At 46.9% G+C, this 16,670-nt stretch overlaps 1 protein-coding gene across 1 annotated transcript in view; it reads right to left on the reverse strand.

The window, feature by feature from the left end:
- Positions 1–16,670, reverse strand: part of nphp4 (nephronophthisis 4) — a 129,208-nt gene that overhangs the window by 45,399 nt on the left and 67,139 nt on the right. Inside the window, exons 9-12 of the mRNA XM_076026115.1 lie at positions 12,250–12,498; positions 11,447–11,570; positions 8,510–8,562; positions 2,409–2,546 (exon numbers count right to left, since the gene is read on the reverse strand). Of these exons, the coding sequence (XP_075882230.1) occupies positions 2,409–2,546; positions 8,510–8,562; positions 11,447–11,570; positions 12,250–12,498 (564 nt within the window). The remainder of the gene's footprint in view (positions 1–2,408; positions 2,547–8,509; positions 8,563–11,446; positions 11,571–12,249; positions 12,499–16,670) is intronic.

Below are 16,670 nucleotides of genomic sequence, written 5' to 3' on the forward strand. Positions count from 1 at the left end.
CGCGGGTTGATGTGGCTAATTGGAATGCGAAACAAATAAACATCGTAAAGAGGCTGTCAGATGATGTGCATGCGTGTCTTGTCATTACAGAGTATTTCATCAAACGGGCGACTAATGACCTCGACCAAAGTCGTCCGGCAACATGCACACGAACGCTCCTCCCCCTGATCAAACAGCTCGAGCCTTGGAGGAATCCCTGGTCAGGTGCACGCAGGCCTTGCATGTTTAAAACCTTCAAAGCACTCGTCTTCAGAGTGGACGTGAACCGCACCACCGCCGCCGCCGCCACCGCTGAGGCCTGCGGCGGACGTGAGCAACAGCTTTTGGTGGCCGTTTGCGCGGACAAGGACGAATGTGCGTTCAAACAATGAGGCCTGAGAGCTGGTTTAATGGCCTAATGTATGCAAAAGAATATCTATATGTGTCAAGGAGAGTCACCGTGCTACGGATGGAAATTGGAGACAACCACTGGGCCGGCGATGCTACAGCTGTTAAAAAATCATATTGACGCTTTGCAGGGATACACACATCTGTGTCAAAAAGCGTCTTGATAGGAGAATCAGGACGGAGAAAAGTGTAAAACAACAGGTCTGGATCAGGGCGGAGTGAGACGGGAAGTGGAGTCACCATAGACAGCACCCACAGTGGCCATCATTCACTGAGTTCCACCCACCCGCAGGAGCAGGAAATGGCCAGAGAGCGAGAGAACCGAGTGACAAGGTGTTGAAGTTGCCAACACTCGGAGGGACGGAGCTCTGAGTCCTCACAGGGGGAAAAACCAGAGACAGATCTAACAGGGTCATAGTGGGAATCATATCCTGCACTCTTGGTGTTGCTGCAGCCTGTCCTGGGGTAAAGCTGGGGTTGCACCCCAGATAAGACTCCAAAAAAGACATGTTGAAGAGCTGAAAGTCAGTTTTTGATAATAGAAACCGTTTGAATCAGAAGCATTTTGGTGTCGTGGAGGAGAAAATTGGAAGTAAAAATTGGCAGAGATTTAAACCAAATTTTGCAGGAAATACTGGACTGTAACTCTTACACACCTGTGGCACAGTGAACTCCAAAGTGCAATATTTATTTGCTGAACACAAACTGCGCCGTTCTCCAAGTTGTAATTCTTTCCTTCCAAACACCACCGTGAGATGACTGTGGTGTTACAGTGCAGCGAGAAGCTGAGACTGTTGCATCCGCGACTCCAGGAAGTGGTTGCATAAGTCGGAGCGTGCAGTCCTTTGTGCACTTTACAATGGAAAAGAGAGTCGGTGTTGACGCTGGGACGGGAGCCCGGTGGTCCGCCACCCACGGAAGGTCACTCGTTTTGCCATTTCAGCAAATTGTTTGAGGCTGTTAAAAGCCGGAACGGTGTAGGTGACGCCATCACTTCTGCTCCCCTGGCTGCACTGATTGAACCCTTTCAGATGCACTTTGCTTTCATGGAAAGTACAGCTCCGGCGAATATTTATTTGTGTTGTTACTGGTTGAGAAAAACCAAACTGGGAGTCGAGGGAGGTTCAGAGTTTCTTACTCTGCAGGGCTACCGCCGCTGTGGCCAGAGCCTCCGCTCTGGATTAAATATCAAACCGGGAGTCGACACAATGGAGAGGAATCAGCTAAAGGTGGAAGGAGATTGGATTGTTATTCAAAGTGTTCCTGGCCGAGGCAGATTAAACGCTTTTCCCCTGGAGGGCAAAAAGCACAGAGTGATGGAGAAGGTGCTGCGTGCCCGCTGAAAATTGGGGTGTTTTTTTTCGTTTTTTTTTCCTTTTGTTGAAAGAAGAAGAATTTTCCTTTTGATTAGCGAGATGAAACGGAAACTTGAGCAATTCCAGTAGTTCCACAGAAAAACCAATAGCTGAAAGGACTGGAGGTTGGATTTTAGAGGTATGTGTGCGTTCATGGGTGCATGCGTGCATGCGTGTACTTGCCTGTAAATGGGAATCTGGGGGCCTGGAATATGTTCTTAACCAACGGGGTGAGGCCATTTCTACATAATAAGACCACCTTGGCCGGACCTCACCTGCTTCCCTCACAATTTTGAAATTGCATTTTTGAAGCCAGGTTGAGGCTGGAGTTTTGGCCCAGTGAGGTTAGTCTGAACAACACAATGAAAAGACAGAGACAAACATTGCCTCACAATGTTGCGAACTGTTGCTGGGGTTAGGATCGGGTCAAGCGCGTGACTTTTCTGCCATTGAAATTTAGGTTGAAGACTTTAGAGGTCAGGGTGGGATGAAAGTGAGGCTAAAATTAGACTTCCGCACATTGTTGTAAAGGTTTAGGTCAGTGTATACAGAAGAATGGAAAAAAAGATGTAAGTCAATGTAAAAATAGAGATACCTGTGTGTGTGTGTGTGTGTGTGTGTGTGTGAGAGAGTGTGTGTGTGTGCGCACGGGGGTGGGAATCTTACGACATGTGACAGCTGGTGGGCCGATGCCAGTGGGGAAGGATGAAGCAGGGACGGGGAGGACTGTTGCCACGGCAACGCCGAGCCGGAGCGGCTGATGGTCGGGTGGCGTGAAGTCGCTGCCAGCTGAGACAGCGAGAGCTGCGAGGAGACACAACACACACATGATTCAGTCCTGTTGTGACCGCTGGAGGAGGAGATGCTCGGCGCCGACGCCACCCCGCGCGCTGCCACGGATGACGGCGGCAGACGGTTACGGCAAAAAAAAAAAAAAGGAAGAAAAAAAAAAACCTGCCTCGGCCGCCCACGCGGGTCGCATTCCAAACCGCTCGGCCGGATTCCTTCACGGGGCGTTGTCATTTGTTTGAAGAAATGTTAAGAGTTCAGCCACCGGGAGCGTCACACAAAATGCACCGTTGTCAGTGTCACTTCTTCTTCTGCTAGCTCTATGTTCCAGAAAGTGTGTGCTAAGAAACACAATCCTGGGGATCAGCCCTTTGTGACGTCACAACAGGCCCCCGAGACATCCCCCAGGTTTTTCGAATGCACCCCCAAGCTAGGTGTTTGCTCCGCCCCCCTGAGACTGCCATGTCTTTGTCTCATTGCAAAACACATTAAAGGTCTGACAAAGCTAAAATACGGCATTTTGAGCAGGAGGATGCAAACAGAGGGTTAAATATGCTCTTTATGTTTTTAGGAATGGATTCTCACAACTGTATGTTATGTTTAAGTGAATTCAGGGTCTGCATCCTTCAAAGGAAGCGTCCTCCGAAGGACCCGGCCAAGAAGCACGGACCAAAACCGGTCTCTCCAATAACCACATGGGACGGTCTCGCTTTCGGCGTATTTCCTCGTTGCATCACCGCCATTTCCAACTGTTGGCCAACCCCGGAAGTGACGTTTTTATAGCATCAAGCTAACCATTGGTTCGCCATCCAACCATGGCGTTGGATGTTCAAATAAGTAAAAACCCTACGTTAAAAACTGAGTATTTTATGTGAAATTTCAATACTTAAATTTATATGTTGTGTCTTTCCCAGTACACGCCGCTAATTTCAGCTGACTTCCCAGGATCCCACGATGCTTTGCAGCAGCACGCAAAGCATACTGGGACACAGCAGGACGCGAAGGATAGTCGCGTTGTACCCTTCGAATCGGCCAAAAGTAGGCCGCATTTCCAGTGCGCATTTCGAGCATCCTTCGGATTTTTGGGAATTGGGACAAGTCTTCGTGCAGTGCTATGATGCAACTGGCCTTGAAATGCATGCTTCGAAGGACGCAGACCCTTAATTGAGACACAGCCTGTGGGTCTGTTTCATTAAAAGCCGCACTGTCGCTTCAAACAGCGACTGTTCCATCACCTGCACATCCTTCAGAAAGCAATTGGAGCTTTTGTTAAGAAGGAGAACAAATCATTCACTGCAAGCTGGAAACACCAAAGAATTACCAAAAATAGAGAAATAAACAAATAAAACCCAACCAAAATGTAGATATTTTGCCTTTTTTTTCTTCCAGTTTCTGGTAGCTACTTGAGAGCAGCAGCAGGTCGGACTTCCTGTCCCAGAGGCCCTCTGAGGCCCCCTGTGGAGGAACCAGAGGTAGTGCAACGCAGCTCTCCACCAGCCCCCAAGGTCTTGTCCCAGTTGGATGCTCATTTGTCTACGCGAAGGGTGGCAGCTCCTCGAATATCTGTGCTCTCCAGCCCAGACGTCCCCGGAGGCGAAACTTGTTTCAGCCTTTTTTTTTTTTTTTCTTTGGATTTGAAATTTTAATTCAAATCTGTGAAGACGGTTGCGAAAGGAAACGAAAAATCCACCAGAATTCCACCGCTATTTGGCATTATTTTATCCAAAAAGTTTGATTTGTGGAGACTGGAAGGTTTTGAGTCGCAGGGCTGCTGGGGCTGTACGCTTCAGTCGGCGGTTCCAGCTGATGCAAATGGAAATTAAAGCTCTCGCCTGTGTCAGACTCGTCTGTCTAATGAACTGTGACATGAACGCACACTTCACTCCCGCGTGCTTCCTATTCCACTCACTCATTGATACTGGGTAACCCCAGTAACTTCAATGCGATTCTCAAAGGCAGAGGTCGATGCGCAAGTCACCACAACAACTCTTGAAAGCAGTTGAGTCGCCCGTCAAATTGAAATGAGTGTTAAAGACGCACGTTTCTTCTGAAATTCAACGTGAATTTGTTCATTGTTGTTTTTCTCGACATGATTTTCAACTTCATCAATATTCAATTTTCTCCCTCTGAGGCTCTCGTTTGATTCCTTGTTTCAGACTCCATTAGCTTTAACTTGGGCTTTAATTTGTGATTTTCATTTTCTTACGACTGCTGTGCAGCCAAAAGAGCAAATTTGTTTTCGTGTTTTCTTTTTTTTTCTTTTCGTTTTTTCTTCTCCAAAGGAACGGTCGACGCTGAATAAATACACGGCCGACTGAATACATTTCTAATCTGATCCGCCACACACACACAGTTTGTGCACTGGCAGATTTTAATGGACACGAGGTGCGGAACGCTGAAATCAATTCTCTTGTCTGATTGGAGAAAAGTGCCCTCGCAATTAGATCGATGTCCTCAAATGTCTTTAACAGTAGGCTGTCACGGGTTAATCTTACACATTTCACCAAGCCTGATCGCACACACACACACACACACACACACACGCACACACACACACGCACGCACGCCATCTCACATTGAGTCATCACGTCCTGCACAAAGAGCGTGAAAGACACCACAATCAGCGGCGCAGACGCACACACATATTCGTGATCTCACAGTGAGTCAACGAGTGCAGTGTGAAAGGCACAGCAGTCAAGCGCACACACACACACGCAAGCACCCGCACACACACACACACACACACACGCCAATTACTGCGGCTGCCAGTGTCTCTTCATCAGAGCCTCCTGTTTGCCCTGACAGCCAAACACATCATCTGTTCGCACTCCGGATTCATGCAACCTGCATGTGTGTTAGCGTATGTGCGACTGAGCACCGCTTCCCTTCCACCGAGCATCGTCATCCGCTCTACGCAGACGGTGTGTGGCGCGTCACGCTTTCCTTGGAGGCAGGCGAACCTGACAAGGTGAAGCGGTGAAGCCATTTTTGGGACAAACAGCTGCAGTTCGAAACTGTGAGGAAAAGAATCAGGGTAGCCGCATTGGAACATGCGCGTAATGATGACTGGGAATGTTTTAATTCTGTTGAGTGTGTGTGTGTGTGTGTGTGGGGGGGGGGGGGGGGGGGGGGGGTTTGTTCCATTGCGGAGGCTGTAAACAAAGGGCTAAATATGCAGTTTTCTGGAGATCTATCGACAAGTCATCGACTGTTTAGATTAGATGATCAAAGTACTTTGTTTGAGCATGATAGGGTACCATTATATAAATAATCCCTCTTCAAAATAAAAGCAACGTCTCCGTGTCCGGGTTCGCTCGCAGCGAGAAGAAGCGGGTTTGGTTCCCTGTTCTTGCAGACGAAGGTTCTAGCAAGTGTCATTGGTGAGCAGCGTCAGAAAGGTGTGGCTCAGGTGGTAACTGCTTCTACTTTACAGTCTCTTCAAATGGTTTTCAACCAATAAGGTGATGAAAACAACCTTGAAGAACGAAGCTGACCCAATGGAGATGTCACACTGCTCTGACATCCAGCACGTCCTGGATTAAAGGTGCAGTGTGAAAATCTTTGAGGAAGCCCAGTATTTAAGGAAGCCCGCCTGACAGTGCGTTTCTTTTTTTTTTTTTTCAGTGCACTGTCAGGAGAGCTTCCTTAAATATCAGGCCCCCTTAAAAAAAAAATGGCAGCAAGATGGCCGCTAATTAGGAGCAAGAGCCTTGATCTACGTACAGGGTGTCCCAATTTTATTAATTTTTTTGTTACATTATTTCACAGGCCAATAACTTTGGCAATTCTTGTTAAAATAACCTCAAATTTTCACAGAATGTATAGAAACAGATCAAGATTTTATATTTTTAATGTTTTATTTTTGGTCTGTTGGAATATGCTCGCACACATTCACACAGTTGTGACGAGGCATACCCAGTTGACGTGTGTGCACATATTGAACACTTATTAAATTGGTCCCAGAATAAATGTATGATGTTCAACACCTAAACTGTTCAATTTCATTGAACTAGACAATTGCTTTTTGGGACACCCTGTATATTCTTATACATGAAAAGCATTTTAAAGTAAAACCAAATTAATTTCATTGTACTGCGAGTATACACTTTTTTTTTTAATGTATTTATGGGCAGTGTGTTAAGCTTTAACCGATATAAAAATAAAAAAAAACAAGACAAATTTTATACATTGGACCTTTAAATCCCTGTTTTCTGGAAAAAAAAGAAAAAAAAAGACAACTGACATGACAGGACGAGGCGCTAAGTCACATGCTGAAGCAGCAGCGACAACATGCCCTCACCTCCGGCCTGCAGAGCAGCAGACCGCCCGAGTCGACACAACACGAGCGCGACCCCGAGTCCCCGGTCGGAACCATCGCCGCAAACTCAAGCTGTTCCACCCCCATCCCCCAAAAAAATGAAAAAGAAAAAAAAAAAACTACGGCTATAAATACCAGCAGCGCCCTTGGTATTCCGCTCGGCGGTGGCGCGAGTGTCAAGGATCAATAATTTATGCGGCACAGAGAAAGCCGTCAGATCCGACAGCGCCTGCAGACGGAGCGGCGGCCTGTTTGCGGAGACGTTTTGGAGCGCGCAGCCATTGATTAGTCGCGACTCGACGAGGCAGGAGCAGTTGAATGCGGAGAATTGTTTCAAACGGCAGAACCCGTTTTTACTTTGCCACCGGCGTGAGGTGTGTCGACGAGGGTCAGCGGGGCTGATGTGAAAAACGCTGGAAGGAGGGAGGCCGATTTGCCCGATAATCTCTGGAGATGAGCTGCATCAGATGAAAATCACTTTGTCTTCCGGTCTCAGAACAGCGTTCCTGCTAGCCAACTAGCCACTGCCGACTTGCTGCAGCTAAATTAGCTAGGTTGAAATACCACTTTGGCTAGCTCTTTGCGGTGCTTCCTGAAATCCTCCTTCTGTTGTCCTGCAGGTTTTTGATCGTTCACATCTTCTTCTCTTTTGCTTCGTTTATTCACATCAAATCACTCAACACAAACACCAACAACAGTGCTAACATCCTCGTTTTTGTTTTTGTTTTTTTTTTACATTTTGAGAGTGAATTTTTCTCAACGGTGGTCGTGGTGTCGCGATCCAAGAGCTCAGCAACTCTCGCCGCCTTCCCCGCTTCATCAAGCTGAAGGTCCATTAGGAGAGTTCATGGCTTCCCTCCCTCAACGGCGCCCGCTGGTTCTATTTGGAATGAGTCAGACAATACAGTCTTCGTCTGGGCCCGCAGAGTAACTCTCTAACCAAGCCCATCCCTCTTCTCCTTCCTCCTCCCCGTGGCGGCGTTTAAGTGCGTGCGCGCGCATGTGTTTGTCACCATCCGTCATGACTGTCGGAATGATAACAAAGCCCCGTCATTTGCCTTGACCGGGCAGCAACAGCAACAAAAAAACGCACGAGCAGAGCTACGTGGTGTCGTTAATAAACGTCGCACAACGGCTCCGCCCACAGCCGTCCCGCCCTAATAGACGGATGATTATCAGCGCGTTGGAATTTATTTATTGTGGAGTTAAGATCCATCAGTACATCAGGCGCCTGTGGGGGGAGCCGCTAATGTGCACCGATGCTAATGTGACATTTAATCTGATTGGACGCAGCCGAGGCGTGATTATCGTCATCAGTAACGCTCCTCTTCATCAATTTCCGAGGGTTTTTTTTTTTTTTTTGCCCAACATCCCACCGGAAAGGATGGTTGTTTTTTCAGACACACACCTCAACGACTCTTAGTAGCTGATATGAGGACTGATTCTGTGGATTTTTTTCCTCCTGAAACACTGAGACATAGACAACATAGAGTGGGGGGGGGGGAATGATACAAAAGGATTTCTTTTGTCTACCAGGGAGAATCATGCGTGTGTGAGAAAGCGGCCTGCTCTTTGAGACCAGAAGCTTTTTTTTGTCTCGGCATTAGTTCTTTCAGGGTTTAGTCCCCTGACTATTTGAAGAGGTGACAAGGTGTCTTACCCCGGGGCCCTGAGGAGAGTCTGGTGGAGAGGCTGCTGGAACAAATTTCTGACCTAGAAAAACACAAGCACAACACCAAAGGATAAAGACAGAGACTTCAACCTCGAGTGCAGCTGGTAACTCTTTGCTTACAGGTGTATCATTTGCACCAAATAAGTAAAGTTCTCTTTTGAGCACTCAATTAATAGCATTTGTGTATTGATCAGGATACTTGATAGTGTGCTGATAAAAATAGACATTAAGGGACATACAAAGTTCTGGCATTGGACCTCCAGTTAGTTTACACAGTTTTAGCAGTAGACCTCGTGTTAGCTTACGCAGTTCTGTTGTTTGACCTACCAGTTAGCATACAGTTTTAGCCACAGTCATCTTAAATTGGTCTAACAGCAGACCCCTAATTAGCTTAAAAAGGTTTAGCAGTAGAGCCAAACTAGTGAAGAGACTTTTCGAGAGGAGAGTGACAACGTTTGTGAAATTTTGGTGCCTTTAGCCAGTGAAAGCATCAGGGTTTGCCCATTCTCTTGGTTCCGTCGTCCACTGAACAACGCTGTCACACTCCCTGTCACACTCCCTGTCACAACAAAACCTCTCAATAACAAATCCACACAAACGCCCACAGATCGGGAAGCGGACTTGGATTTAGACGTCAAGCTGGGTTTTGACAATACTTCCCAAAGGTTTTTTTTCTGCTCGGTGGCGATCAGAATATTGGAAAGGAACATTTCCCCTGCATCCCTCTGTGCTCCCTTGGACTTTTTCCCTCCCGAGTTCCCTATGCCGAGCTTTGACGCGCCTTTTGGAAATTGTCTCAGTTGCCTGGGGTGCTTTACTGTATCTCCCATCTGTTCGGACTATAGGCACACCGAGTGGACAGGCTGCAGCAGTGCTTGGCTCAAATGTGGACTGGCACCCACCCGCCCCATGGGCAACCACTTCTGTTTTAAAAGTTCTGTGTTCCCTCACAATTTCTGCAGTTTGTTTTTTTTTTAATTTAATATTCATGGCTTGCCAGAAAATCCCTCACATAACATTATATGTACCGGCACCTGTATATTCATGATAAACAGGAAGTCTTTCTTGACAGCTGAGCGAAGCCGGCGGGCCTCTATATATGTGCAGAAAACACCAGGGACCAAAGCAGGAATACATTTCAATAATTAACGATGGTGCATCATCATAATTTATCACGATAAGCTGCATCAAAACTGCAAGACGGCCTCTGTTTGCATGAGATTACCATCAGTGACGAATGCCCGATGGTAAAAAAAAATCAATAAATAAAAGAAGAAATATGCAGCTTTGGTGTATGGACAAGAATTTCCACTCGGCTGACAGGAGGTCATGCCAGCGTCCGTCATGAATTATTATGCGCTCTGAACAGGAAAGACGTCTTCTTTTTTTTTTTTTTTCCTCTGAGAACTCCGGCTCTGATTAAAATGTAATTTATGCACCTTTAGCAAAAAACAACTATCGGCAGCGTCATCATTAGCGTCTTCATCAGCGCCACCCCTCCCCCCCACCAAATCTGCGGTTTGGGTTTCAATAAGCCCTCCACCGGCCCGGAGACAGAGCAGAGGCGCTGGGGATCCTCCTCATTTATCTTTGGCTGAGCACGGCGGACGCCGAATATATAATTGGAACTTTGTTTTGGTGGGAGGCCTTCCTCTAAAGCGCCCGGTTCAGCAGTTATTTTCGGAGAGGGGGGGGGATAATGTGGAACAGTCACGCTTAATTGGGAATGACGGAATTCCAAAAGAAAAAACAAAATCAGGGAGGAAAAAAAAAGCAGGCATTTTGAGAGGATTCAGCAGCTCGTGTCGATAATAAACCGCCTAAAAATATGAACTTGGGGGGATTTGGAGGGGCAGGGACATTTATTTTAGAAATTCCTAATCGCTGCGCTAATAGAAAGCGTGGAACAGCCAAAATATGCTGCACCGTGGCAATAGAAGGGCTGAGAAGCGGCTCCAATAAGAAAAACAGTACATGAGTCATTGAATTCGCTCTAACAAGGTACTTGAAAGGTTTGGGATGATGTTCAGCAAACAATTTGAAAAAGAAAATGTGACGGATTCGAAATTAAGACACGAGTGGACCGACAGGAAGTTTGTTTTGTGATTTTTCTGTCATCGCAGTCCTCAGGTGCCGAGTTTCAGGCAGCTGGACTTCAAGTCCGGTGAAAACATCTAAAAACAAAATCTTAAAGATCCACATTGAAAAGCTCTAATTCAAATTGTTTCAGGTGGATGGAATAAGACCAAATCAGTCAGTTGACATTTTTTTAAAGACAAACAGCAAAGACTGACTTTGGGTTTTTTCTGAAAGGCTCATATTGAACGCAACAGCTGTAACGTTTCAAGCAACCTCAATTTGGCGCAACCCACAACTGGTACGTTTGGTCATGACTTTCAGATATTTCACAAATCCAGAAAGCAACAAACGAGATGGTTGAAGGTCTTGGCCTCCCGAAGAACACGATGCAAAACCGGAGCCTTGCTGACGTCGGGAGTGGACGGCCAAAGTCTTTCCCGGACACTTTGAGTTTTATCACTTCATTCCCCTTAGCACACAGCCATGTGGCATGCTAATCGCGCGGAGAGCAGGTGGTGCAAGTGAGATAACGCTGCAGAGGTGGAGGCTGTGTTATGCGCAGAGAGCGAGCCGGTTTAATGCCCGTTGCCCAGAACTTTGGCTGATTGCACCCGGGTGCTGCTGCAACACCTCGAGTGCACTCGTGAAACCATTTGAAGCGCAGCGAGCACGCTCCCTGCTCTGATACACAGACCTACGCTGTCGGGGAGCCAACGTTGAGGGCCTTCTCATTTTTAAAAAAAAAATATTTTTTCCCACCACAAGCAGGAAATAGTACAGCCTCGCTTAATCTTCAAAATAAGTTCTTCCTGAAAAAAAAAAAAGAGGTCATCCTGGATGACGTACTCAGGGAGGGTGATGATGGTGATCTTCTCTGGAGGGACGCATCGCCCGATTTTGCCCTGAGTGACGCCCCGGCAGTCGATGGCTTCCGCTCCACAGTTGAAGACAAGTGGAAAGTTATGGTGTCCTGAGGGAGCACAAGCACATAAAAAACACACAAAAACGAAACAAAATATCAACAATCCATTATTATTAGTTACCAGATACTGATACACAATATCACTAAAAAGGAAATGTATTATTCTGATATCAGACAAACATCACTTTCCTGTTTAGATTTCACAGTTTTACCCGGGAACATGTTAGCGAAACCGAAAATGACTTTGCATGTTTTTAACACACCAATTTAATTGGGCATTGATAAAAAAAAAAGTGTTATGCCTGGTTGACTACACTTTCTGTGCACGTAGTTCAATTACTGAAAATAAAGACGCTATCCTCGTCGGGATCACACTCCTCCAGTGACGTGATGCCATTTTAAAATACCCGAGCAGCGTGTCACTACACAGGTGCGGTATCATCTGTGCATGACGCGTGCTATAAAGTCAGAGTGTGTATGGGGTGTGGGTGGTTTAAAGGGTGATGGAACGTGTCTTTAAAAGCCTCCCAGTGAAGACAAACACCTTAATGCACAACAAGCCAAAACCCCATGTAGGAAATGTAACAAACATCAGGGAAACATCTGCGCGAGCGCTGTTTTTTGCTTGTTTTCTTTACATCCTGCTTTTTTTTGCTACCACTCGTGCTCTGGCTGCTGCTGCTGCTGCTGCTGCTGCTGCTGCTGCTGCTGCTGCTGCTGCCTTCACCTGAGCGCTGTCTGCAGCTGAGATTGGCGCCGAGCTCGGAGTCCTGGCAGCCGTCTGAGCACTGTAGACCATGACGCCATAAGGGTTTGGCAGCGTGCTTCCTCCTCCTCCTCCTCCTCCCCCTCCTCCTCGAAGAACGAGCTGCACCTCGCCACCTCCCTTCCAGGCGTCCGGCTCCTGGAAGGGGCACCAGGCCCCCCAGCGGAGGCACTGCATGAAGGCCGCCCGCGACGTGGAGGTGGCCGACAGCTGCGTGGCAGGAAAGTGGAGGTAATTAGTGAACATAATTAATCATTTGGACCGTGCAGACAACAAAGATTAACCTTCCTGTGTGACTCCTGATGTAAAAGTTCCAGAAGTTGAAGTGGCGCCTTTTTTTTTGCGCCTCTGTTTTAAAATTCCTATCATGCGGGTTAGATCTCCCTCTAGTTTGTCATTTTTAAATCCATATTTAAAGAGTGATATTGTTCTGGATGTAATAGTAGGAGCAAGTCTGGATTATTTATTAAGCCCTGATTCTGGATCTTTAGTCATCATCCATTTCTAAAGCCTTTCCGTGCTTCCCTTCTCGTTCGAATCGCACTTGAAGTTGAATAAAAACAGTTGTTTTAAAGTGGGTTTTTTTTCCATCCAAGTGTTTGGGGTTAGGGGGTTATGAAGCAGCTCCGAGTTTGTTCCAGTTTTGCAAACAGCAGAGGGGCAGAAACACCGGCAGAATATCATCAGTCACTGTGGACTTCCTGGGTCTGTTTTCTAAAATAATAGGCGCTTTATTATGAACCTGTGCTCATATCTTTACTTTTTAATCCCAACCTCATGCAGCTAATCAGCCCCTCCCCCCAAAACACAGTCAGGGTTTCACTTCACTTTGCTACAAGCGATGCCATGACGCCCTCATGACGCTGTCACTACGAAATCAGTTGCCTCCGGTGACATCACACGTCACTGCGTCTTGACGGGCTAAACACTGGTGACTTTAGCCTAACAGGGGACTTGCAGGCAGCAGAACAATGAACAATTTATCAGTGATCCATGAACACCTTGAAGCAGAGAACTAAATGAATCCTTCAGCCTCTCAGCGCACAACCGCCGATCGCTCCAGAAGAACCACGGAAACGGATCAACATAACTTGAGTGCTGCAAAAAATGAGGGCCTCCTGCTGGTGCGTGCGTCATCGGAGCTGACGCTTCCTCCAAAGTCAACACATTAGGGCATGAATACCGGGTAACGCACATGGTTCATGAGCAGCTTTGTTGTGCATGAACATGATTCACAATCACAACCGCCGCACACTCCACTGCAGCCATTGCAGAAAAAAAAAAAAAAAAAAAAAGTAATCATCCACTGGGGACTCAGCACGAAGGTTCTGCCGAATCGATTAATAAGCCGGTCAGCCTCAGACAATTGCAATCAATCATCGGTAGGACAGTGCGGAATACAGAAGTGGAGGCCTACCGAGCCAAACTGAGGCTTTTAATGGTTAATGGCTCAATTCCCGCTGTTCCCCAGAGCCGCATTTCCTCGCGCGACGACGCAATTGTGCCGCACAACATTATTCACGCAGATGCCGTCTTCGTTGGGAAATGTCGCACCATGTTCATGCAGGCGTGCTATGGAAAACACACATCGTCCACAAGGAGTCGCTCAGTAGATCAAAGCAACACCAACATGATGTTAGGTGGAACATATATACACATATACATATACTGTATGTATACATATAGAGACCGACGGACAGACAGACAGACAGACAGATAAAGAGACAGATAGATAGATAGATAGATAGATAGATAGATAGATAGATATTCAGCGAGTTGCATGAGCTGCTTCAGACTGACTTTCACATTATACATCATCATTTGTCATCATACACTGACAGTTAGCAGCTTGGATGGGGGTAAAAGTGAAACACACTGCCATGATGAAGCACTTTCAGGCCATAATGGCCGAAACACTTTCCGCACACCCATCACTCACACACCAGCACAAACGGTCCGACGCTGCCATTCAGGCTGCGAGCCTGCCCATCAGGAGCAGTTTGGTGGCATCATTGACGGTGAAATAAAGATGAACGACGCGGGAGCCCCTCAGATACATTATCCATCTTGATCACCCCCTGGTGGCCCGCCGCGGGAAACGTCACACATCCCGCCAATCCCTCTCCGCGTTAGCAGATGGTGAATGTGCATCGGAGCCGTGACGTGGATTATTCTGATGGACTTTAAAGAGGTTCTATCTTCATTCACTTCACATTATTGACGCAGTGGATATTCGATAAGTTCTCGAGGCAAGATTAAGCTTTAAACAAGATGAGCGTGAGTAGATCTTTCAACTAATCCAGTGGCAGTAATGGAGCAACGAATAATACATCTCTTCTGCCATTTCAACCATAACCCACAAATTCCGACTTTTAATTGCTAGCGTCAGTTTTGCAGGGAGCCAATCCCAGCTATCCTGAGATGTAGGCGGGGTCACGCATCGGGACAATTCAGAGTTGCCAATTAAACTTTCGTCTTTGGGCTTTAGGGGGAAGTTGAAATATCCAGAGGGGAAAACCCGAGTAGACAGTGCCGGTCACTGCACCAAGAAGCGCCCCCTTTCTAAATAAAAATAAAAAAGGGACTTACAATATGGCTCTAAATGAGATTGAGAAAAAATGTGAAGCGATCAATTTGATTTTGACAGAGGAACACGTGTCCCTGGCATCACAAAAGTTGTTGATCTTCGCCAACGACATCGGGCTGATTCTTTTTGCCATTAGCTCTGACTGGCGTCAGCCAGAGTTCTTTGCCGGGAACACAAAAAGAACAGGGATATTTTCAGGCCTTTTTTCGTGTGTTTTACTGGAGGGGAAAGGCAGCCCTCCAAAAAATGCCAGTTTATGATGCATTATGCAAAGTAATCCGCCTCGGCCACTTAGCGCGCTAACAAAGTCAAGTGTTCACGCAGGTTAATGGATCTGACATTTTGCACGCGAGAGCGGATAGTGCGCTGCAGCGGGGGGGTAAGAGTGCTACAGGTGTAAAGGTTAAAGACGCGTCAGCAGCCTGATTTACATCAGACGGATGGGGATATTTGCTTTATTTTTCCCTTTAATAATACACATCAACAGACCTTAAACTGACACATACTTCACACGGACATGCTGCCATTTTCACAGCCATGAGTCAAAACATCCCTGAAGGCCAGAGGGGGGGGGGGGGGGGGGGGGACCTGTACTTTTGAATATCATTTGTACAGGGGATGTGAGGTCTCCAAAAAGCAGCATTGCAAGAAGAATGGAGGTGAACGGGGTTTATTTCAGACTGTAATTTACCCCCAAGTAGCAAAGCCATCAAGTGTTTTTCCTCTTTGGACAGAAACTCTGGGAGTATATGGCGAACGTAAAAAAAATAAAAGATGAATAAAAAAAAAGAACAAGAAAGAAATGGCTGCAGATTTCTCCTCGGGGCTTCAAAAAAATGTTCCTCCATTTTCCTGGGGTAGAATGAATAAGACGCTTTACACGGCGCATTCACTCAAACAAGACCATTTTCAAAGTGATTGTCTACCAGCAAGCTGACTGCAGAAAGGCAATTTTTAAGCATTGAGAGAGTTGCAACTTAAAAAAAAAAAAAAAAAGGGTGAGGCATTTTATCCAATGTGCATCTATTTTTTCTCGTCCTCCGTTCAGTCTCTGTCTGGAACAAGCCGACGCTCCCAACTGAGGCACTAGGGGGTGGGCAAAAACGAGTGTGGAGCACACGACCCCGCAGCCGCTTCTGTATAGCTCACTGAAAGCATGGGACTGCAGGGATAATTCAAGGGAGCGCCGTCTGAGCCACGGAGCAAATGACAGAGACTGAAGGGCCAATCAGAGCGCCGCCTCCTCCTCCTCCGCAGCGATGCTTCCAGACTGGGAGACGGCTTATGTATGGCACGTTCGGCCTCAGTCAGGGATGAAGGAAGGTGAGAAAAGGTGCGAGAGGACCTGGAGCTGCGGGGAGACAAGAGGAGGGGAAGCTCTCGTCTGCGGCGCCGAGGCGCGACGGGACGGATCGTAAATCGCGAGCTGCTCCTAAACGGCGTGTACGACCTCATCGTCGCAAGCAGGATGTATCGGTCCATAAACAAACTGTCGGCAGCGGCGCACAAAAGCAAACCGATCAGTCACACGATGAATCACCCAAAAACTTTCCAGCAGACCTAAAAAAAAAAAAAAGAAAAGAAAAGAAAAAAAGCCCCTCTGTTTTAGCACTATGTTGGCAGCGATGCTATATAAACAGCAACTGGCAACAGGCCAGAGAAGCAGGTGATCGTTAGTTGTTGAAGAACGTTTTCCGCCGCGTCGTACCTTCAAACGCGCGCAAGGCAAACATCTGCGACTCACAAACAAAAAGCATCTGCAGTCGGTGGAGATATTGAAAAAAAAAAAATCTCC

Source organism: Nelusetta ayraudi, unplaced genomic scaffold (genome assembly GCF_046127955.1).
Source record: "Nelusetta ayraudi isolate G7.1 ecotype Tasmania unplaced genomic scaffold, CSIRO-AGI_Nayr_v1 ptg000019l, whole genome shotgun sequence".
In the NCBI taxonomy this organism is placed as follows: Eukaryota; Metazoa; Chordata; class Actinopteri; order Tetraodontiformes; family Monacanthidae; genus Nelusetta; species Nelusetta ayraudi.